Consider the following 25,192-nt stretch of genomic DNA (forward strand, 5'->3'; position numbering starts at 1 on the left):
TAAGATATTCCAATTTTCTATAAAAGAAAGCATTTTGACAATATTAAAATATTGTTTTCAAATTCTATCAAAGAAGTGAATAGGTTTCTAGCAAATCCGAGCAAACACTTGGAAAATTCGGCGAAATAAAAAACTTGTACAATGTTAAAATATTTACAAAAGTGCAATCAGAGATGGAAAATAATTATTTTAAATATATTTTGTGAGCAAATATCGATTGCTAAAATATAAAACTTGTTAACTGTCGAAAATAAGATCCGATCGTATGTTGGTACAATTTTTTAAATCACTTTTAGATGTTAAATCCACTCTTAAATTAAAGTTCACATATTACGCCACATTCATATATTATTTATTATCGTCATAATAATTTTGCATCTCGCTTCTCTCTAACGAAGAAACGATCTGGCCCGTTATTTATTCGCAGCAAAAAATTGTCCGTCTATCATAAATATCTTTCTATATCCTACATCCGAACCGAAATCATTTTCTTGACTACAAAATCATGCACTGACCTTCTCGAAGCGATGCGTTGCGGAGTGGTCGCCGTGCTGGAGGCTGGACTTGTGGAAGCGCCGCTGGAGCAGGTCGTGTTGCCGGACGCGGTGATGTCGCTGGTCGTGGTCGTGGATCCTAAGCTGCCCTGCCTCGAGGAGGCCGTTTCCCGATTTCGCGCGCCTCGCGACCTGCCGCCGCCGGTGAATTGCCGACCGGTTCGACGCGGCGTCGCGACACCGGCGGCGGCGGCGATGGCCGCGTTTCTCGCGGGCGCGCTCGAAGGTCGCAGCAGCGTGCTGGAAGTACCGCCGTTGGTCTGCGCCGCGAGGATCTCCGGAGCGATCAGCGCGATATCCGGCAGCGAATTCGGCGCCGAGACGGACGCGGCGCGCCGATTGGCCGGCTCACCGGCACCGCGTTGCGTACCCTCGGGTAGCCGCAGATGACGCAGGCGTCGCATAGATGCGCGCATCCACGAGTTTGCGGTAGCGGCGATGGAGCCGGCGATGGGAATGCTGGTGGTGGTGGTGGTCGTCGTCGTCGTTGTCGTGCCGTAGCGATTTTCGCGATCGACCGCCTCGTTTGTAGCGTTGCAACGCGCGGCTTCGTCATCATTGTCTTCGTCGTCGTCGTTGTTATTATTGACATTACGATGTCGTCCGCTGCGACGACCGATATTGTTGTTATTATTTTGACAATCGAGAAGCGCGCCACCGGGGGATGGCCACCGCGAGCCACCGACTGCTAGGGACTTTGCCGTCGCGGTGACGGACATCGCGGCACTGCGGGTTGCCGCCGTCTCGCGACCATAGCAGGCGCGCCTGCGCCCCGCGCTTTCATCGGTGGGGGAAGAAGCGTCTCCCCCCTGTTCGCCGTCACGTTCACCGCCGATGGCGAGAGACTCCGCGGCCCGCAGACATTCTACTTCCTCGAGCCAGGACCAATCTACTTCAGAACCTTCGGAGCAGCCGTCCTCGACGCTGGTCGCCGATTCCGCTTCCGGCGACTGTCTACGAGCACAGAAAAATGCGGGCTTAATCTTGGTCGGATTTGCATAATGTGGGTCTGCGCTCCGATCACCGTAGAATGTTGATCGGAACGTTGAAGAGAGAGAGCGTTCCTTCTTTTTTTTACACATATTATGAATAATGAAAAAATATGTAGATATATATTTTTTAAGCGTCTATAAAAGGAATAATAAGATCGCATTAATCATCAGCGTGTTTCTATTTGCAAAGCTGTCAGTAATATTGATCGAAAGTTCATTCGTTTGAGACTAGAGATAACATCGCTTAACATCATATATATATATACAGCGACAACAAATATATACAGACTTTTTTATCTGATTATTCTCTAACAATAATAATAATTTCCGACTCTAATTTTCTGCTAAATAATTTCATTATCTCTCGACGCTGTATAAATTCTACCTACAGAATTTCGTAATTCCATCAAACAGCCTCTTTTTTCTTTTTTATTTACGCGAAAATAACAGATTCCCCTTCTCCGAACTTGAAAAGTTTCCGGCAGCAGGGTCAACGAACCCCGACCTCCCCGTCGTCGCACTCTCTTGACTTTAAAAGCGTCGCACCTTTTCTCCGGACTAGATGGAAAGCAAAGTGATAAATAGCAAATAATAATTAAACCGCGCGTGGAGAAAAGAGCGCGAGAGTAAGATAACCCCGAAGAAAGAGGAGATCGCTGAACGAGAAAGCCCTTTGTTTTTCTCCGCGCGTGCCGCTTCGAGGGAGCCGAAGCTTACCTAGTGTACGGAAAGAAGGGGCGACGGGGGGGGGGGAAGGGAGGAAGGAGGACAGGGAGGAAGGAAGAATGCCACCTCGATGCGGGTTCCACGCTTTGCGCGCACGACCCCCGTGTACCGTGACTTCCGGTCCGAGAGCACGCGGCGGCACCTAGGACGACACCGTGGACTAGAAAGCATTTCCATGTGATCCCCGTGGGTGCCGCGCCATCCCACATCCGTCTCCCCCCCCCCCCCCGCCCCCACGCCCCGTCCCATTGATCACCGAAGATATATGTATATTTAATAGAATACGATTCCATTTTCTTAATCCGTAGAGCGACAAGCATTTTTGCATACCGTATGCAAATATTTCGCATTTTTCTCCTGTCTTTTTACTTCTTGTATTAATTAAATATGTTTATTACTACAGAGTTTTGACAGAAAACATACTTGTTAAAAAAAGCGATAAATGTAGAAAATTATGGAGGAACGCGTCATATACGAGACAAAAATATTTAGTAATATGTATGTAAAAGTGTAAATATACATTTATTATTGTTTATAATATTGATGAATCGGTAAATTTCAAGTTCAAGGAAATGTTTTAAATTTTAGAAAAGTTTATTTTTAACCATTACAATAATACCAATAATATTAACATAATTCGTATAAAAAAATTAAGCATTCGATTTTTATTGTTATTGATATTTTCAATATGTAAATACATCTTCTTCCTTTTTTTCATATATATAATATATATATATATATATATATATATATATATATATATATATATATATATATATATTGTATATATTTAAATTTAAAATAATAGTATATTTAATATATAAAAACAATTATAATTAAATACTAATATAAATAACAGAATACTATCGTTCTCTTTAGATTGAGAATCAACGCAGAGTACTCCAACGTGAGAGCATGAGCTGCGTACTTTGTCATGTCGTATCTGCCCGTATTAGCTTCCACCTTGGTGAGATGACTGAATACCGCGCGATTACGGAATCGTAGAAAGATAATGGCAGGAATGTGGGGGTGGAAAGAAGCTCGGTAATCCTTCTCGCGCCTTGGAATACAAGAATATACGTTGTTCGCAGGTATGCGACAATTGATATATTGAATACGAAGAGGATAAATTGTGAAAGAGATACAGACATCATGGGCACACGATATTATACATTTATAAACGATTCATTTTCATTGAAAAAGGAGAATGTCAGAGATATCTTGAAAATAGATTCTTTAATATTAACGTTTATATATGAAAAAAGCTACGTGTCTCACAACTAATATAAGATTAATAATAAGCTGAGATTTTAACACAACTTATAATATGTCAATCTTTTGCGTGTCGTCTAAAAGAGAGAAGTAAAAATCTTGGAGTAAGCTTTTTGTAAGGATTGACTGATTTACATGTTCCATCCAGAATTTAATCTCTTCATTTGAATAATATATCTGGGTCTGTCCATTGTGAATCGGTTACTACTGTCTCTACTCTAGATCTTATCTCCCCTACATTTCATTCTTACTTTCAACCTGGTCGTGTTCTTATGACGTTACGCGAAAGGCACGTAATGATTCAGAACGTCGGGAAGACTTTAATATAAGAAGCGATAAGTGGCTATCTGTCACAAAGTAAAGATGCTTAAAAATTTCCTTAATATTCTCTAATATTCCGTAATGTTGCTTAAGTCAGTGGAAAAAGTCAGATAAATTAATTATAAATAAATATAATCTAAACGTAATAAATATATAAATATAATTCAATGTTCTTTTTTTTTTTCCCCCCTAGAAACAAATTCCCCCGGCCCCGCACTTACGTAATGAGTCGCATTCAAGTCGCGCCGTCGATTTCGTTGATTTCGCGTTGAATTTCCAATTTCTCTGAACGTAAATCGCCGTTTGGAAATCGCCTGGCATCGCCGACGAGCAGCGAAGCATTGAAGGGATTTCGTCACAAAGGTAACGCGCAGGTAACTGCGACGCGGCTTTCCGGATGCGTAATGCGACCGACACGGCGTGGCTCTCGCCTTATTGTGTGCGCGAGTCGGGCGCGTGGGAAGTGTTTCGCCGATATAACGACTGAAATTTTTGTTCAAATCCCGGTGCGCACATCTCGCCGGAGAACAGAAAGAGAGGGCCCCCCCCCCCCCCCCGTTCGAGCACCCGACGACCCGATTACTTTTGCAACGCGCTTGCAGCGGTTCGCGTATCAATTCGCAGAGAGTAACTTTCTAAACTACACATTCGTGCCCTTTCTCAACGGGTCTATATCGATAATAATATCGTAACTGCATCAAATGCATCTCCAACGATCTGAGGAAGTTGCATTTCGATACGAAAATCACAATAATTTTGATACAATTGTCATTACTAGGGCGCATTCTATAAATTATATTTACCGAATGAATAGAACAGAGAATGTTTAAATACGATTATTTTAATGTTAATAGCGCTCGATAAGTCAACAATAAAAAAATAGAGCTATAATAGCTTGTTGCCTAAATGACACCGACTGCAAAGGGGTTTCTAATTTATCTTTTTTACATTTACAATGAGTAAAAATTTTTTTAAGAATTGTGGAAGAGAGAAAATAATTTACACTTTTATGGTGTCGTAAATAAAAATTATATTATATCGTGATTAATATTTAAAATATATAATCTTTTTGAAGAAAGCGATGGCAAAATCGCGTTAGATAATTTTATCTTATTATAACTTATAATTATCTTTATAGAAACAATCTATATGTTTGAAATAGAAAGAAAAAAAACTCTTTTAAATAGAATCCTTGTCCTTTTTACTTGCTATTTTATTTTACATATAAATTTCAACCCCAGTGACTCAATATCCTTATTGAACTTACTTGGGAAGAAAGATTTATCTTGAAAAAGAAAATCTTTCTCTTCTGCGAACGAGTCTTCTGCGAGTGAATCTTCAATATTGTCATATTTCCGCTCTTCTCACGGAAAAGAAAAGACTTTTATTCCTTTTTCCACGTACCTTACTTTTACATTTCATTATATCTCTCCGCTCCTTTATCCACACTTTGCGCTTATTCTCTCACTTTGTCTCGCAACTTACTTAGTAACGCTGCATCCGCAACTCCATTACGGTTGAGCTTCGCTCAGACACGGATTAATCCGAAGAGTGACTTTCTCTAAACGCGGTCGTGCCCTTTCTCAACGTATACCTAGATAAAAAACGATAGAGATAACGTACAGTCGTATTCTAACTGACGACGAAGGTTGCCCATCGCGCGATTGTGTATTTTACTCGCCGCTATTGTTATTAATTATTTCCCTTGCGCGCGGAGAACAAAAGCGTCAGCTCGCTATTGTTGCAAGACCGCGGATACGATGGTGAATTGCTTCTGGAACGTGGCATTAACGAATGTAAACGGAAGGAGATCGCGGAACTATGCTGCGCTACAGGATGGCGATTAATAAACTATAAACCGACCGCATTTATCCGCGACTATCAGGAACGAATAGATGATAATAATGAATTTTAACGCGTAACGAAATATCAATATTTCACATTCTTTACATAAAAAGAAATAACAAAATCATTCATGGTATAAAAAAATTTATATAAATTTCAAACAAATTACTTTTGATAGGAAGAGAAAATTAAAGAAAAAATTAGTTATCTTATCGAAAAGTTAATTGTCTCTTTTGTATAATATTGCGTTGTTGCAACAACACCTGACCAGAAGGAGACTAGAATTTTCCGCTTTCACGTGTCGCACGTAACGTCCTATTCTTCCGAAGCGTTCCGCGGCCAATTCGACGCGGGGCTTAATTCATCGCGTGTCTACACGCTTACGTGAGTGCTCGCTTCGCGATACCGTTGCGCGAATCATCATTGTGAAAATCCGTTTACTCGATATCGCGATGTCGTTTTGTAACTTGGCCGTCATAATTTTTTTTCGAGGCGAGAGCGACGCTTTTAGCTTTACTGAACGTTCGGACTGTTGCTGCTAGAAAGTCTCCCCATCTTCGCAGAGAGAGTAAATTTCTTCAATATATTAACTTTCGATGTTCTTAATTAAAGGAAATATTATGATAATTGTGAATTTGGCGTTTAAGATCGTCAGAATTTATATTATTGTTATATATTAATTATACAATCACGAAACAACCCGATTCTGGATATTTGGTCTTTAATCGAAAATTTTAACGTATGGCAAAAAGAGAGAAAACACATTCAATAAAATGAATAGATTTTCAATGAATATTCCGAGTTCGCTTCAAAGCGGCAGACGGCCACTCGAAAGACCTACTACTCTATTGTAGAATCCTCGAACTTGCACTTCTGCTAATAACCTGAAAGGCAAAGCGAATGTAATACATTCGCGGTTGTCAAAGAGGATCTGCATTTCCATTATCAGCTCGTTATGCACTTCGATCGACAAGGAGATTTTGTGTCGTGCGTCATCGTCGCTATAAGATGTTATACGCTCGTCGAACGAGTCTGAATCAAAACAGTTTGCACGCTCGTTAAGTCGGGCCTATGTAAACACTTCCGGCACGAAAGCGCGTTTTTCTGTCGATGCATTCGAGTCTATTCTTCTGCGAATTCTTACATATGACATACGAGTCGCACTAGCGATACGAGTTTGCTCGTCGTGAGAAACCGCCGCGCCACGCAGAGCCAGATGAGATTTTACACAAATAAGAAAAAGATAGAAACGCTTATAAAAATATTGCAGTCTTCGACAGAAAGTCGAGAAACTTGGCAAATCGATCGAGACATTCATTTCTTTTCAATTAAAAAATTAGATAACTAAAAACATCGACATTTCTACCGCATATTTACCGCAAAAAATAATTTCTTCATTTTTAATCATCATATATTGCAAATTTTTCTATAAATTACTCTCACCATTAAAAACTACAAAAAAGTTTTTTTTTTTTTTTTTTTTTTTTTTTTTTTTTTTTTTTTAATAAAACAAAGTTAAGTAATTTTCATAAAAAATCGTAGTAAAATTTCCTTCTCGTTGATTAAAATAAAACTCAAATATGATCGAAAGAACTTTCTGTATAAATAAAAAAAATATAATAGAAGCAATCCCTTACCTCGTAAGAAAGCTGGATAATCCACGATCCATGTTCGATGGTGCACGATGATATTCCTCAAGACTGATGGATCTATCGATACTGGGAAGCCCATCGATAAAAGCTGCGTTCAGCCTCGTCCCTTCCGTCCATGATTTACGATGCGGCTCACGGAAAAAGCGTTTTTTGCTTCCGCACTCGAACGCGATGACCTCCTGACCGCGTCTCTTAAGAACAGTTCTCGTGTGCGACTCCAAATCGACGGAGACGGATCTGTTCTCAGCCGAATCGTCCTCGTGAGACTTTCTCGAATTCGGCGATGAATCAAAGGCCGGATTGTCCAGTTGGACATCGTACTCGTTCGGCGTGACGACGTCCATCCTCTCGTCCGTATCACTTGTACCGGTCGTTTCCTCGCTCGAGGTCCTGGACGACGACTCGAAAGGGTAATTGACCGCGTCCTCTTTCTCGATCAAGAGACGCATAGAGGATAGCGAGCGATTCGCATTAATATTCTCGTTCTTTAGGCGACCCGAACTCGTTTCCGCTCGGTCCTCATTGTCATCGTGTTCGGCGAGGAAATCGAAAGCGTTATTTATTTCCCGCGTCTCATACGTCTCGTCCTCGTGCTTCGCCATCGAACGCTTCGTCTTCTCATAGTCTAAGGTCGTCGAGTGATCCACTGTGTCTTGTTGGGTCTCCTCGTTGATGCCCGAGCAAGTTCTATGTATCACCGGCTCAAGATTCTTGGTGATGTCGCGAATCCGCTTAATTGTGTCCGACGACACTACATCGATCCTCTTGCGAATCGGTACCACCTGATCGTGACCCAAGGTCACTAGAATATCACCCTTGTCGATGCTGTCCAGCACTAATTCCTGCCGCCTGGTGAGGAAGAGCTTCTGCTCCAGTTTCGGAGGACACACATCGAGTAAATGCTCTTGTTCCTCGGCTGTCGCATCGTCCACTGGGATACGTGGTACACATGCATCGTTTCCGAGATCGATCAGATCACCGTCTTCGTTAGAAGCCATTTTGCGACGACTTATATCTGCAACGATAAAAGCGCTTCTGTTAATTACAATATTAAACGAGTTATATAGCGTTCGCAAAAGAACAGAAATATCTTCCTGGCCTTTAAACATTTTACAAATTTGTTTTGACAATTTTAGATAAAAAAAAAATACTCATTTAAATATCTCAAATATTTTCCATACGTTTTATACTATCTAATAAAGATTGTACGTCCTCTCCTTCCCATATATTTAACAAAAACAATATATACATATATAATTTTATCAGATACATATTATTTCTATGTGAAAATATTCGCAATGTAAATTTAGTACTTAAAAAGAATATACACGTGTCGTTGAATCAAACGATATTTATGTTGACCACCGTGGTAATTTAAATCGGTGATTACACTTCGAGATTCATTTGAAATGAGATTAACTGGGCAAAGTGTGTCGACAGTTTTTCATTGTAACCTTATGAACCTGTCCTCGATTCCCTCGCAACTGACCCATGCAAGAAATCTCTAATCAGAGAGCGGTTCTCACGGTCATAAAAAGGTGTGATTAAGATTAGAGCGAAACCTTTCGCTCTAATCTTAATCACACGATTTTCATATCGCAACGTTTCTCTTCAACGTTTTTTCTCATTGATAACTCACCCTTTCGAATATATCGAAGGAGATCGCGTAAAAATACACTCGCCATATCGCTGAGATTCATAAGAGATTGATATCTATCGTTTATATAAATCCGATCCGTATCGCGAGAGCGACTGAAACGCGATCCGAGAAAGAGGACGACGCGACGCTTCGTCGTCGATGTGTTCGTAATTGTCAGGGACGATTAACGACGAGATACTAAGTGAGTGTTTTGCGTCATTAACGATGAATAATTGTGTGATGACGGTGATAACTTTTTATTTTTTATTACACTCTCGATGCGATGCGTAAAAATACCACCGTTCGATCTCTTCTAGGAATTATTCTGCGACTTTTCAAACGTTATGGAAAAGTTGCAGTGTTAAATTTTTTTTTTTCCCCTAAATTTATAACAAAGACACGCTTCTCCTATAGAAACAATTTCGAGTTTAATATTCTTCTCTTAATATAGCACAACGCGTTTATTGCACAATTTCGACTATCTCGTGCTAGATATTCGCGATAACCGCACATACATCAGCACAGCAACGTCCAATGAGTCCCTGGCAATTTTGGACAAAGTACTTTTTGATCGTAGCGTTAATTCGACTAAGAAAACCTTTTCTAATAAAAAACGCTGTTGTGTTCCCTCCCCTTCTAATTACTATCTACGTGCCGTTAATTAGCTATTCCGATACCCCAAAATTAATTGAAAATGCATAAATGGGAGCGTAAATTCTATAAATAATCCGGCACATTAAAATTCGCAGAATTCACGAAATGATAAATCCGTATGATCGGCTCCATTTAGCTCGCGCTGATTAATCACAGCTGACGCCCAATAATATACGAACGATATATGAGAGCTCGCTTGCGATGCATGCACACGAATTTAACCGGCGCGTTTAAACGCTCGGTTAGACTCGATTCTCACGATCCGGCGACAAAGCAAACAAATGACGTAATTGTATACAATTATTCTGGCTGTCGGCGTTCTCTCTGTCATTCCGGTCACGTTAAACCAAATTGACAAAACCAAGTTGCCGCCGCTTCGACGCGTTCTCCCCATTGATTCTTCGAAACAACAACAATATTCTGGACTAATACGACATACTAATTCGCGTGCGACGACGAATCCCGAAAAGTCCTGCATCTTCAGTTTTAAATATATAAAAAGATATATATTTAATAAATTTGTCCGCTTAATAAATTTGTGGAAAATAAAAATAGATCAAAGAAAAATTATCTTACAGAATGATTAATAAAACTCAACACTCAACGGTTTTTATACAAACCGCTTTTTATAAATGGATTTATTGTTGTTTTGTTTATTTTTTTACGAATGTTGTTGAATAATTTAAAAATTTTTTCTCACAGAAAGAAGATAAGAGAAAAGACGAATAGTTTTCAAATTACGCGTAAGCTGTGGGAAATAAATAATTTTCCATAAAAATAAATTTCAAAAGAGCACAAACAGACAATAACAATAACAGATATTATTCTTTAAGAAAGAGAGAAAGAGAGAAAGAGAGAGAAGAAATTTCAATTTCAATTTTAGACTTATTTCTACGAAATTAAGAGTCTATACCATTTTTCGAATATTATAAATGAACAATTTTATAGCTACCTGCGAATGATCGCGAATAGAAAATTGTCTAATATTTCATTAAAAACGATGAATATTTTGAAAGTCTGACTCGAGGTTGGTTGAGAAAAAAATATAAAATCGACATATTGACACTTTTTACACGCAAACGATACTTTCACGATGATATCCAATTACATACTACAAAGTATCCTTGTAACAAAATCGACTTTCCGAAATCTTGCCAGCGGCGAACGTCCCTCTCCTACCCTCCCTCTCTTCATCAACGGCGACTCCTCTGATTCATCATCGTCGCGGTGATCAATGAAAGGAGACAACCGTACCGCGTGCATCACGCGTTCATTGAACTTTTAATCGCGCCACGCCGGAGAACAAGACAGGTCATACACGCTCGTTCACAGCGATTTGTACAGGGTGTGTCGGGGGTCACGCGCGTACTTTCTCCAGATTCGAACGAATATCGTCGGTCGTAAATTCATCGACGGGATAATGAAAATAAGATCAAAATAAAATATAAAAAAGCATTCATACTTCGGTCGCGTTTTATATTCGTGCGATATACATTGAGGGAACACTTACAACTGACGCTTCTCAAATTATTCAAAGACCCCGATGAACCTTGTTCAATATATTCATTGATCGAGGAATCATTATAGCGTTTCGTCCTCTTCTAGTATCTACGGTTTAGAGAAAGTAGACGGATACCGCGAGACCACCCTGTATATCGTTTTATTGCTGCATACCGCGAGTGCGCTCCCACGTCCCAAGAATACACTGGTACATACGTCGCTTCCTAGTGCGCTTTTTCCGCATTTTTCCGCATTTTCGTGCACGTTGGATCCTTCATTACATTATGCTGCTACTTCAATTTTAACAATAAAATTTACGTTACACGAACACACACTTGATGCAAGTGTCAATGACCAACTATTGCTTATTTTATCATTTAAAAATTATTCGATATATAATCTTGATCGGCATTCGATTCTACGTTTTATAATTAACTGAATATGAAAATACAGACGCGGTAAACACACGCACGACTCGCGATAACACAATCGGGAAAGCAAAAAAAGTCCGCAGATAAATACGCACAGTTGGCGATGCGAACGCAGAATCTCCGAGTGTCTCTTCATTTGAAAACGCCTCCGCCGCATATATCGATGCGTCGTAATTACAGCGTCGTAACTGATTAGCGTGACAAACGACGCGGTGATAATTTTTAAATGACTGCGACGAAACGATGATCGTTCAAGAGTTAAATAGCGCAGCTTGTATTCATTATTCGGGCGTCCATTTCCTTCTCTCCTCTTCAGAAACCGCGTCGCAATGAATTCGTGTAGGTCGTTTTGACGAATCGTCCAGCTACTAAAAAATAATCAGCTACAGAAACAATGCAATATACGTTGTGAAGATACATAAAGTATGCTGTTATATTTATCCCACTTCTATTAAATTGCAAAAAAAACAAATTTCTCATTATAAACTTCTCTTTATTAAAAAGTTAAATTTCTCCCATTTTTTGAAGTATTAAGAATTAAATATAAAGAAAATAAAAATATAATATAAATATATTCATAAATAATTAAGAAAAGAGAGAGAGAGAGAGAGAGAGAGAGAGAGAGAGAGAATCCTCATACCCGAAATTCAATGAATAATATTTTTATTGTCACGCGTTCTCTCTCGCTTATCTTTATCTTCTTCCTATATAATCTGATTCACATTAAAATTGTTTCATTTTTGATATGCAACTGTGATTACATTCCGAGTTTAGATTCAACGTTCGGACCCAATCATTATGGGATATAAGATGAAAAATATCCAAAATATAATATAAATACAATCGCAATAATATAAAATGTCGAACGGTCGCGTCAAAGTGTTTGCGTCGTGTTTTATCGCCCGATTCTCGACAGATCTTCTCGCGATGAGTCTTGACAAAGAGGCACAATAGGTGTGGCCGTTTTATGGCCAAACAAAAACCACGATCGCGAAATAGCAATTCCAGTAACGACTGGGAAACTTTTGTCTACCGCAACCTCCGTTCGCGAAGCGAATATTTAGTTTCGGTACATTGAGCAAATAGCGCACACGCAGCTAGATCACGGTCCGGAAACATGTTAATAAAATTAATAAGTAAATAAATAAAGTACATATCACCTGCAAAATGTCTAAGTCTACATATACACTACTTTAGATAACGCGCATAATTAAAAACAGTATAAAAATATACAAAATAAAATATATAGAATCAATTTACGTATGTATATGATACCAGAAAAAATTAATCAACTTTTTATTTATCTTTCCTTCAAAGATTTATTTATAATCTATATCTACATGAATCTAAGAAATAATAAGTACGATAGCCTTTTACTCGATATAAAATCAAAATCGCGATTGAAAAAGTAATCAGTAAGAGAATAAATTTATGATTTTTAAATTATGATTTTCATATAATAAATAATCAACTTAATATTTCGCATGAATTGAAGAAAAATTATTTTTCTTTAAAAAATAAAATAAAAAGGATAAAAAATTTAATTATATAATATATTGTATTTAAATATAAAGCAGTGGTATCAACGCAGAGTACTATTCGTTTAGGAAGAGTGTATATGTCAAATCGATCAAAAAAAGTAATTAATAAGACAATAGACGTATGATTTTTAAATTATGATTTTCATATAATAAATAATCAACTTAATATTTCGCATGAATTGAAGAAAAATTATTTTTCTTTAAAAAATAAAATAAAAAGGATAAAAAATTTAATTATATAATATATTATATTTAAATATAGATATTGCTGCATAGCTAATAATTCTTATTTTTACATACACCGTTTAGGAACACAGTGTATGCAAAAATAGGAATTATTATCTAAGATAAAAAAATATACATAGTTATAATCTATCTAGATAAAAGAGAGAGATAATCTATTCAAATAATTATATATCGACTAAGAAACCCTCTAAAGATGTCGTTTGGCGTTCGATTGTCGGAGCTCCGGGATCGATGTGGGCTCGAAGGCCAACCACTTCTGAGCGTCTTTGCTGATGCAACTAGTTTTTAAAATTACAGTTAAACGCAAAGTCCGTAAAAGGAAATTTAGTCTCCTTTTCGCGTGCGAAAATAATTTACTATATTTTTCTTTCTTTTTTCCTTCCAAAAGCGTACGAATAAGTTTTACTCGTAAATATCGCTTTAATGTGACATTTCTATTACGAATAATTGCGAGAGCTCTCTCGTGTGTACCATCTTGAAAAGGAAATTTTATCGATTTTTAATTGAATTGGATAAGACACTATACAGAAGAAAATGTTTAAAAAATAAAAATGAGAAGCTCTTTCAAATATTATTAAACGCTTTAAACAATTTCATGCTGACGAAAATCGAAATATTTATAATTTTCTATATACTGCTTGACTTTTATTATCTGCACCATGAACTGCATTAAACTCCACTTAAACGTATTTTTAATAATACGTAATTTTATTTCTTTCCCTCTCACTCGTTGTCTTCTGCAATTTATTTCCACAGTGACCGTGATCCGATTCCAATTGGCGAGAGTCGATATCCGCCCGCTCTCTCATGTATATGTATATATATATATATATATATATATATATATATATATATATATATATATATATATATATATATATATACACATTATATATACTGCCTATTTATACATACATACCTTTATCTTACTGGAAACGTCAAAAAAGCGACTCAGGCTTGGAGAGCGAGATGAAATCTTCGTGGTAACCCGTCGTAACGGATGAAACGGATTAGGGTGGAGGGGGCGGGAAGCAGCCGCATGCATCCGTGCGTGTATCGGTGAAAAGGAACAGCGCGCACAATGTCATCGTCTGTCTTCCTCGTCGAACCGGGCACGCGTCCACGCGAGCGCGCCCAATAATTCGTTTAAATCACGGTCGTTCCACTCGCGTACGACCTTGTTCGAGCGCCGTGTGTAAAAAAAACGCAGCGACGCTGAGACGTGTATGCGGTTCTCGCCTCCAGTATCCATATCACTTTTGCGCGTGTGTGTGAACGCCTACTCTGTCTTTCCTCCACCCTCCTTCTTCTTTCTCGTTCCTGAACTCCAACGTAGAGCGATGTCTTCTCCCTTTCGAGATCCGTTTTGATCGCGACGCGGCCTCTCGGGTATTCCTCGCGTTCTTTATCTCTCTCTAAAGTTCTTTCTTCGGGGGGGGAGAATGTTTGCGCGTCCCTAGCCGGCTATCGGCCAAAAATATCGCGATCCGCTACTACTCCTCTTCGCTTCACATATCGCGCGAAAATCTCCGCGAGAGCGACAACTTCAAGCGTCGTGAACGTTGTCGAGTCAACGAACGGGGGTATGACGTATGACGTCTTCGCAGCCAACTTGCTGCGCCTCCCACTGTCGTCGCCGATATCAACTATATCAACTTTTGTTACTACGGGATCAATGGTCTCACGTCTCCCGACAACATATGCATTCACGAGACGATCGGGAGCGTTTTTTTTTCTCTTTTTCTCTCTTTTTCTCTGCACGTTTGCCTCAGTAACAGAAGTAGGTCGGATAAACGTGGCTCACCGTGTCGGCGACTCGCGGCGCGACGACGCGTTTCTCGACGGAATTTCCGTCACCTCGTCTACGGTCCGTCTTGTCGCGATATCCATCCGAGGACTCGACTCCGAGGTCGCGGATCGATAACGGAATCGATAATGGAGTCACCGCGCCGGATCCACGACGACGGTTGAATTTCGGAAGATACGCCGCGAGCGACGCGCTCGCGAGACGCGCGCCAAAGATACTCGCCGATTCGCCCCCTTCGCTCGTCTCGCTCTCCCTTTCTCTCTCTCTCTCTCTCTCTACTTCTGCTCTTTCTTGTGTCAACTTTTTTTCTCGCTCCCTCTCTCTTTGTCCGTCGAGTTTTCTTTCTCACGTCCTTCCCCCCTTCTTACACACCGTTTGCTTTTTCCCTTCTTATCGAATGATGTTTTTTTTTGTATTTTACTATCGTCGCACGAAAGACGCGCATGCCACGTAACCGATGTACGAGTACAAGATGAGTACTTCACGGTGCCCGCGTAAGGCACGCACTGAGGAAGAACGAGCCGCCGCGACGAACGAACGGTTGCGAGACTGTGACTGTACATTCACCCATTCACGCACCCACACGCACGCACGCACGCGCGGAGAGGGGGAGAGGGTGGATGGAGCGGGTCCGGTCTATTGTGGAGAAAGGGACGCGACGAACGGAGGGAGCAAAAAGAAGAATTGAGGCGAAGGAAAGGTATTGTAAGATTCAAAGGAGTTGCCTCCTAGGGGACCTTCCTCTCAGCTGGCAACCGCTTTGCCGCAGAACCATACACCGTTCAATGCCATCGTATTCTCTCCGTTGAATATTCTTCTTTGAATCTTACAGTACATAAGGCGAACGGGAAAATCGAGGAAGATTCGTCGAAACTATACAATACAATACATAATCCTTCGCGATCACGAAAGTTGTTTATAACATAATGGAAATGATCGCTTGGATAATATAATTAGAATCGTCAAGTCACACGTCTATCGTTCCGTTTTTCAGCCTCCTCATTGCAAGAAAAAGAAAAATGAGGAGTAGCGGAACATGCGATAGAGAGAGAAAGAGAGATGCGGCGAAACAAACGCAAAGTTGGACATGGAAGCATTAAGATTGGTCGAACTGATTACCGTTTGTCAACCGTTACAAACGTTTCTGGGTCTCGGATGCTTATTAGATACTATTTATAGGTGCTGTCAATTCTTTTTAAACGAAGATTTTTAATTTATGAGACGTAATCTCGATTGAAAAATAAATTTAGGCATAATTATACGATATGTGATAAAAAAATTAATAAAATCGATAATGATTTTGATGAAATTTGACCTTCTTATACTAACGTATTTTTCGTCAATACTAATTCATCGAGTCTCCTTGTTAACAAGTCAGCATCTAATCGATGCTTGCATAGATATTGACCCTCTAAGAAAAGGACTGGTATATCGTACTTATACAATTCAAAATATCGCTCGTTATCCTGCGCAGTGATGTCGATTTCTTGTAATTGATAACGACCGGCAAAACGCAAACGCAGCTCATTCTTTAGTATGTCGCAGAGTGGACAGGGACTTTTCGTATATAATGTTAATTTTGGTGGGAAAGATACTGGATGACACCTAAAAATTATATATGTGCTTCTTTCTATGAGAAATATTTTTAACATATTATATAGTGACATTTAATTTAAATAAAATCGATCATATATACTATGTTAATATATAAAAAAGTTTATTTCTATATAAAATATATAACACACAAGGAGATAAGCAGCAATACAGGAAAGGTACACGGAATAAGAAAATATATTGTTTTATGCTTTCCTATATTGCTTCTTTCTACTTAAAAGTTATATATTTTACATACTTATAAATGTACATATATTTCAGTAAAAAAATTGCAAAATGCGTTATTTTATGTAATTACATCTATATAAACATGAAAAACTGTGAATAAACGATCTTCACCATTGTTTTATCAGTTGCTATAACATTATTTTAACAATATACATGTCGTAGTATAAAAATAATATCTTTTTATATACAATTTAATTTATATCTAGAGATAGATTGCACAGTATCTCATAGTTCATGTGAATTGAAACAGCAGCTATGACTGCAATTTACAAACTTACAATTTCTCGATCAAGATCGATGATGCACCGCCACCTCCATTGCAAATTGATGCAACACCTTTCTCTCCAGCTTTAAGAGCGTGCACCAAGTGTACTACGATACGTGCTCCTGACATACTATAAGATTTATATTTATTATCAATAATTAATATATTAATTTTTAATTTAATATAGAACAGGGTCTTCAGAATGAAAGAATCTTAAACACTATTCGGATAACTTACCCTATGGGGTGTCCAAGCGAAACAGCACCACCATGAACATTTATCTTAGTGGGATCAATGTCGAGTAATTTTTGATTTGCTACAGCCACTACACTAAATGCTTCATTTATTTCCCAAAGAGCTATGTCGTTTTTATTAACTCCAGCATTTTGGAGCAGCTAAAACATTATGTAAAAAGTTAATATTGATGCAATTCCAAAAATCAATCAAAAATTACTAATAGATGACTTACCGATGGCACAGCGAGTGCCGGCGCGATCGGAAAATCTATAGGATCAGTTGCCGCATCTTGAAAAGCAACAACTTTAGCCAGAGGCTTGAGATTCAGTCTCTGAGCGACTTCGCTAGTCGTTAAAATTAATGCAGCGGCACCATCATTTAGAGTGGATGCATTTCCAGCTGTCACTGTACCATTTTCTTTCTGTATATGTAGCAAACATAAAGATGTGACAATAGAAAAAACAAAAATTATCAATATGAATAAACTGTTTATTATATATTTTACTAATCCAAATGTTACCTGGAAAACTGTGTTTAAATTGCCAAACTTCTCAAAGTTGACTTTTTTATACTCTTCATCCTCAACGAAAATTATATCTGGCTTGCGCTTTTTTTGAGGCACACTAACAGGTACAAGTTCATCTTTAAATACATTATTTTCGTAAGCTGCAGCACTGCGTTTGTAACTACCAATAGCATATTCGTCTTGTTGTTGGCGAGTGATGTTCAATTTCTTAGCTGTGTTTTCAGCACAGTTACCCATGTGACACTTATTGTATACATCGGTCAATCCGTCAAATACAATACCATCCTGTTAAAAAGATTGCACAATATTAATTATTTATATGTAAAAATATAAATGTTTTCATATATACAATATGTACAGCAAATGAAGTAATGAAAAATAAACAAAAGGAATATAATTCAACCTGAAGTTTCATTCCGCCATATGGCGTTTCACCACGTGCCAAGTAATATGGCACGTTAGACATAGATTCCATACCACCAGCTAGAATAATCTCTTGATGACCACACTGTAGAGATTGAGAGGCCAGCATAATACTTTTCATGCCACTTGCGCAAACTTTATTCACTGTAGTACATATCGTTGACTTTGGAAGACCTAATAACATTAATTTTATATTGCACATACTACAATGAATTAAATTATATATTTTTGTGTCAATATTCCGTCAAAAGGCTATCTCATTATTATTATTATTATTGTAAACATTTATTAAATGCAAAACATTAAATCTAAAAAGAAAATATACATTTTCAAGACCTGCGAATAATGCGGCTTGCCTCGCTGGTGCTTGACCCAAGAAACCTTGGCAGACATTACCCATATATATTTCTTTGATTTGTTCTTTGGCAATACCAGCTCTTTCAACAGCAGCCTAAAACAATAAAAGATTTATATATATATATTTATTAGTCACAGTTTGTAATATTTATAATTAATATATTAATTTCCAAACATATTTATAGTAGCATTTAATATCAAAATCCTTACTTGCACAGCTACTGCACCAAGTTTAGTGGCTGACACATTTGATAAGGACCCAAGGAATGAACCCATTGGAGTACGCACAGCACTGACTATTACAACATCATTTAAGTTGACTTTGGAACTATACAAACGCCTGCTTATAAAATTTATCTAAAAAAAAGTTATTCTTAAGATACATTTGTTGGTCTTATAATACAAAAATGAATCATAAAAAAATCATAAATTATATGAAATATGTATGATTTACACTCTCGATTAATCATTAATAAGTTTCACTTTAGCCAATCTAATTATTGTTATAATATAAAGCACAGGTTAAATGTACACAAAATGTAGCACAATATAACCATGTTTCAGAAAAGGATTAAACGTATATTAAATGTATGATTGTGATATTTAATCAATTAAAAATAACTTACTCTAGCTAATCTCGTTATTGTCGCCATTGTAAATAATATTTTATGGAAAATGAAAAATGCACTGTGCGAGAGAGAGAGAGAGATGAGTATCCACTGTACAAAGATCAACCGGCAGCAAGATGGTGTTCAATGCCAATGACGTATCTAATCTTATTTCACGCAAATATAAATATCATTTGACGCTTCTCATTTTTCTTCTACGCATTTTTCAAAAAAGTTCCAATATTTTTTTCCCCGTTCCTTAAAAACAACGATAATATTCATTCACAGCATTAATGAAAAGATTGCAAATGCAACATTTTTTCAAAATTATTTTTTAAATTTATTATATAAAAAAATAATGAACTATATAAAAATATGGAAATAAAATACACATAACATTTATATACGTATATATATATGAAAAACTGATAATCACGCGATTGTCACGTATGATAACAGCGCATGCGCAAAAATTTATATGGTGTGTCATACAATACATTCATACCGATTCATATATACTGACAATTCGTGAAATACAGGCTGCGGTCGAGAAGACGCTAGAGATGCTTCTAAGCGTTTGATTGACCAATCAGGACACAAAGAGTTCTTTATTCTGATTGGTAAATGCAATTCTTCGAAGCATCTCTAGCGTCTTCTCGACCGCAGCCACAAGCCACAGTCGCATGAATAAGAGAGATAAACGAAGCAAGAGCTAACGATAAGATAATCGGAAGACCCGGTAAGGACAATTGGACAGTCCTGGGTGCTGGATTCGATTTGATCTATGTCATTTAGCATATATTGAGATTAATTCCCGTAGAAATATCTCATTGTGTGTGAATAGAAAAACATAATACGACATCCCATAGAGGATGGGAGAGAAATCCAATGAAGCGACCTATATCTAAGCAAGATGTGTCATTAGACGAGAAGACGATCTTCGCATCCTCGCTTAGTCATAGATAATCTGTTGAAGGAGTTCAGAATTATCTAAATAAATTTAATTCAATATGAACGTCGAGGAGAAGAGACTCGCGACGTTTCGCGAATGGCCGTCAAACGCCGCGATCGGCGCGTCGTGTCTCGCGAAGGCGGGGTTTTACTACACCGGACGTTGCCTGGAGGTACAGTGTTTTTTATGCGGCACGATGATATCGGACTGGAATTACGGTGATCAAGCGATGGCCCGTCATCGGCGAACAGCGCCCAATTGTCCCTTCGTCGTCGATCCTTCTGGGACGTGCAACGTCCCGTTGATCTCGACGACAGCTAGCGTCGTATTGGAATCGACGAACACACGACGATCCGACGGCATCGAGAGTCCGGAACAGCTGCTGTCATTTGTAACGCCGAGGCTGTCCAATCCTCTAACTCTAAGAAAATACGAAACTGTCTCGCAAAGGCTGCAGACGTTTGACAATTGGCCGCTAATTTCTATCATTCGTCCGGAACAGCTGGCTGCAGCGGGATTTTATTATCTTCAGTATAAAGATTTGGTAAAGAAACTGAAAGATTTGACATATGTTATTGATACTGCTATAATAATATTGCTAATTTGAATTATTTTTGTAAAATGATAATAAAAAATAGAATTTTTTGTATGTCATCTAATATTATTATATATATATATATATATATCTCTCTTTGTTTTCGCATAACATTTTGTACAAATAACAGGTGGAATGTGCATTTTGCAAAGGTATTCTAATGAATTGGAAAGCTGGCGACGATCCAGAGCATGCCCATAAATTAAATTTTCCTAATTGTGATTTCTATATGAGAGAAACAGAAGATGGTACATTAATATTTCATAATAACACTTATAAGAGAATCATGAATATCTAATTTTACTTTGAAAACTAAATGTATAATACTCGTATACTTGTATATATTCATGCAATTATTAATTGAATAATTTTGTCTTAATAGATGATGCATTTGGATTAGTCAGAGTCTTATCTGGCACTAGCACAGATTTAACAGAATTAGGAATACAAATGCATACGGTATCTATATCGCAATATACAACATATGAAAAAAGATTGCAGACTTTTCAAAACTGGCCAAAGAATCTTAAACAAACTCCAGAGACATTAGCTGCTGCTGGATTCTATTATCAAGGTCAGAGAGAGAATTATTTGTTTTTTTACATACATACTACAACATTAGTGAAATGTTTGTTGCTAATCTTATTATGCATTTGGTACATAGGGTTCGACGACCAAGTCAGATGCTTCCATTGTGATGGAGGATTACATGGTTGGCAACCAACAGATGATGTATGGATTGAGCATGCATACTGGTTTCCAAATTGTGGCTTTGTAATCCTTATGCGTGGTCACAAGTTTATCAAATATAGTATAGATACAAGAGGATCTTTAAATCTTTCGGTAACCATCATATTACTTTTACCTTTTCCTACAATTTTATTAAATTATTTTGAGATCCTGTAAGATATATGATATATACATACATATATCTTACACTATCTCTAAATATATATATGTATATTTTTTATTAATTTTTATATATCTATATTTTTTTATAAATTTTGTTTATTATATATATAGATTTTTGCTGGTGTATCAGGAGAAAACAATGCCATAGAAACTTCTGTTACATCTCTTCCCACAGTACAACTTAATGAAGCATTAACAGATACAAGAATGTCTATAGCAGATGTAATAGAAACTTCGGTTACTTCCAGTCCCTCGATTATACAATCTAATGAACCAATAACAGATACTGTGACACCTGCAACAAACATAGATACTACAATTATTTCCAGTCCCTCGGTTTCACAACCTAGCGAACCAATAACAGATACAGTGGCACTATCTATGGCAGGTGTCACAGATACTGTTACTTCTGTTCCCACAATTTTGCCTTCTAGCAAGCCGATAACAGATATAACAGTTAAAAGATTATTAGATACTGCTCCAGCTAAGGTAAATAGAATGATCTATTTAATATTTGGTACTAAACTTCTTTGATATTATGTCAGTTTGAGATGTATAAACGTAATCGATGTGTAACTTTGTGTATAGGCTGCTCTTGAAATTGGGCTACATGTAGACAGAGTAACAAGAGCTCTGAAAAGAAGAATGGAAGAAGTTGGCGAACCTTATATAAATGTTACACAGCTCATAGAGGCTGTTCTACATGATCAACTTATGGAAGACCATACTAGGTATGTCAGATATAGCATGCGGCATATACTGTACACGATTAAAAATGGCTATATCATTGAATCATAATTGAAAAATCCATCTCTTTCTTCAGACTTGATGATCATACTCCTACTTCATCATCTTCGGAATTGAAGACTTTATTTAATCAAGTTGCGCAATTGGCTAATAATTCTACAAGTAAGAAAACTACACATGTATCTAACGCAGCTGAAAGCAAACATGATAAGAAAGAAACTGATAATGAGTCAGATGACATTAGTAAGTAATATATATTTCATGATTTGATGCAATAAAAACAGATTTTATTCTATTATTTGTACTGACATAATATCACATTTTCTATATATTTTTATTTAGTAAAAGTTTAGCACTTTGCTGACCATTCTATAACAATGAGTTTATATTCAACTTTAACCTCTCTCTATGCAGTAAAGTCGTGAAACAAACTCGGATTGTCATGTAATTGCTTTATCACTGAACAACTTCTATAAAACCTATTATGTGTCATTTTTCTTCGAACTATTTTCATCCTTATCATACACTAGATATCACGGCTTAAACTGTTAACTTCTAATTTTATCAACGCAAACTCATTGTTGAGCTCATAGTTGTTTTTAACTTTTCTTTGTTTAAGAGATATATAAAGCTCTTGAATATTATTCTAAATCATATTTATATATAATCAAATTTCTTGGAAGGAGATATGAATACATATAACTCATATTAAGTATTTAGTTTGTATTCATTTTCTTTCAGTGTCTTTGCGAGAGGAGAATAGAAAATTGAAGGAGGCTCGTTTATGCAAGATTTGTATGGACAATGAATTAGCTATAGTATTTTTACCTTGTGGCCATTTAGCGACGTGCGAAAACTGTATACCGGCCCTAACGACCTGTCCATTGTGCAGACTAAAGATTCGCGCTTATGTTCGTATATTCTTGTCTTAAATGTGAAATGTAAGATTTGAAAGATCTGAAAAAATGTGACAAATATTGAATGAGGACATCAATTGATATTTCTATTTATTAGACATATGATGCTGCATTTTACATAAAATATATATTACGTATATATTTTGCAAATATCAATTTTATTTTTTGAAAATATGTACAAAAAAATACAAAGAAATATGTATATATATTTATTTACACATATTTAATTCTGGAGTAGCGAATAAAAAAATATAATATTATGTGAATAGAAGTTTTAGATTAGATTAGATATTTTTTGTTTTAATGAACTTGATTTGAAATATTTATTGCTTCTCAGATATACATATTTACATCTGGATATTTTTTTCCTATCTGATTTAAGTATTAATTCATAATAGATGTTTTAATTTCTATATATAATGCATAATATAAAATTAATGATTGCCTCTAATAATGTAATATTGAACAAAACTGAAGATTTTTTTACATTAAAAAAATTAAAATCTTGGTAAACCCGACGATAATTGCAGCTGATTATATTGATTTGATCAATAGCCTTTAATAATTATCTATTTTCATTGTGCTATCAACAATTTTTACAGATAAAAGCTGTTATTGTTGATATTACAGAATATTGTTCTATTATTACATTGTTTATTGGTTTAAAAATTATATCTGCAATAATATATAAACAAATTAAGTATATAATAATTAAAAAATATAAGTAGAGCAATAAAAACATCAGTCGATATTAATAATTTTTAACTTAATCAAGTTACAAAACAAATCATAGATGTGACATTTTTCTTATTGTGATCTTATATTGAAATTAAAATGATATTACTTGAAATAAGTTATCAGAACATGTACAAAAGAAACACATTTTCTTGTGTTTAATACTGATATAACCCTGTATATATGTTGTAATGTGATAAAAGAAATCTATGTAAAGTTAGTGTCTTATAGTTTATATATATCAGTGATATAAAATATCCTCCCAAAGCTAAGAAATCAATGTTGTGTCTGTCTGAATACAAAAGTCGTAAAATTGTTATCATATAAAAAAAAGAAAAAGAAAACACACAAAAGTAAAATGTTTGATAATCTTATAAAGAAGCAAATTTTTTTTTCCATTCAACAAAGAGAGAAATATTTCTCACAATATATTTCTCTTGTATAATTAATTTTTACAACAAATAGTATGAAACATTTCTTTCCATTTTATTAATTAATTCATCAGCTTCAAATTAAATGTCTACAGAAATAAACACAGTTTTATATTATTCTTTCCCAAAATTTGTGCTTATTGTCACACACACACAAATTTTTCATTGCGTTAAATAATTTTCACATCAATTTTAAAATTGTCCGTCATGTATAGCATATCTTAAATTTCTTAATATCTCCCAACAACCCCTATGACCAGTTCGATGGAGCGAGGCTACATATCGACATCAACCTTGGTATCATCCCACCTTTTTCAACCTATTTATACCTATAATTATCAGGTGGTATACGTAGAAGCTTCATGTATATTTAATATCGGACAAATACCGATTCATGGATAAAGACAACTAACTCTCTGAATTGCTCTTTTCCTCGCCCATGCGAAACGGAACATGTTAATCGTT

The 25,192-nt window shown here is 36.6% G+C and overlaps 3 protein-coding genes across 6 annotated transcripts in view; 1 reads left to right on the forward strand and 2 right to left on the reverse strand.

The window, feature by feature from the left end:
- Positions 1-16,464, reverse strand: part of LOC138943346 (uncharacterized) — a 55,751-nt gene extending 39,287 nt beyond the window's left edge. For 2 of the 3 annotated variants that reach the window (XM_070314098.1, XM_070314097.1), the window contains exons 1-3: positions 9,002-9,313; positions 7,348-8,377; positions 516-1,508 (exon numbers count right to left, since the gene is read on the reverse strand). In XM_070314098.1, the coding sequence (XP_070170199.1) occupies positions 516-1,508; positions 7,348-8,377; positions 9,002-9,062 (2,084 nt within the window). In that variant the 5' untranslated portion in view covers positions 9,063-9,313. Of the gene's footprint in view, positions 1-515; positions 1,509-7,347; positions 8,378-9,001; positions 9,314-14,292 lie in introns of those variants that run through there. The other variant, XM_070314099.1, reaches the window with a different exon arrangement.
- Positions 16,465-16,982: 518 nt separating this feature from the next.
- On the reverse strand, positions 16,983-19,649 carry Acat1 (Acetyl-CoA acetyltransferase 1). The gene is made up of 8 exons (XM_070314101.1): positions 19,457-19,649; positions 19,041-19,187; positions 18,810-18,924; positions 18,454-18,647; positions 18,045-18,335; positions 17,757-17,945; positions 17,525-17,682; positions 16,983-17,417 (listed from the first exon to the last, which is right to left on the reverse strand). The coding sequence occupies exons 1-8, from the start codon at positions 19,481-19,483 to the stop codon at positions 17,297-17,299; spliced, it is 1,242 nt and encodes a 413-aa protein (XP_070170202.1). The 5' UTR covers positions 19,484-19,649; the 3' UTR covers positions 16,983-17,296.
- Positions 19,650-20,045: 396 nt separating this feature from the next.
- On the forward strand, positions 20,046-24,123 carry Diap2 (Death-associated inhibitor of apoptosis 2). 2 transcript variants are annotated; one of them, XM_070314235.1, is made up of 8 exons: positions 20,046-20,934; positions 21,116-21,233; positions 21,368-21,559; positions 21,650-21,828; positions 22,009-22,386; positions 22,486-22,628; positions 22,721-22,806; positions 23,386-24,123. In XM_070314235.1, exons 1-8 carry the CDS (start codon positions 20,449-20,451, stop codon positions 23,574-23,576), a joined length of 1,773 nt encoding a protein of 590 aa, XP_070170336.1. In that variant the 5' UTR covers positions 20,046-20,448; the 3' UTR covers positions 23,577-24,123. The 2 variants fall into 2 exon arrangements, with proteins under 2 accessions (XP_070170336.1, XP_070170335.1); XM_070314234.1 differs by having other exon boundaries at positions 20,047-20,934; positions 22,721-22,887; positions 23,386-24,121.
- The last annotated feature ends 1,069 nt before the right edge of the window (positions 24,124-25,192 follow it).

Source organism: Polyergus mexicanus, unplaced genomic scaffold (genome assembly GCF_030449975.1).
Source record: "Polyergus mexicanus isolate NDT 795.1 unplaced genomic scaffold, iyPolMexi1.0 SCAF_26, whole genome shotgun sequence".
NCBI classification, from domain to species: domain Eukaryota; kingdom Metazoa; phylum Arthropoda; class Insecta; order Hymenoptera; family Formicidae; genus Polyergus; species Polyergus mexicanus.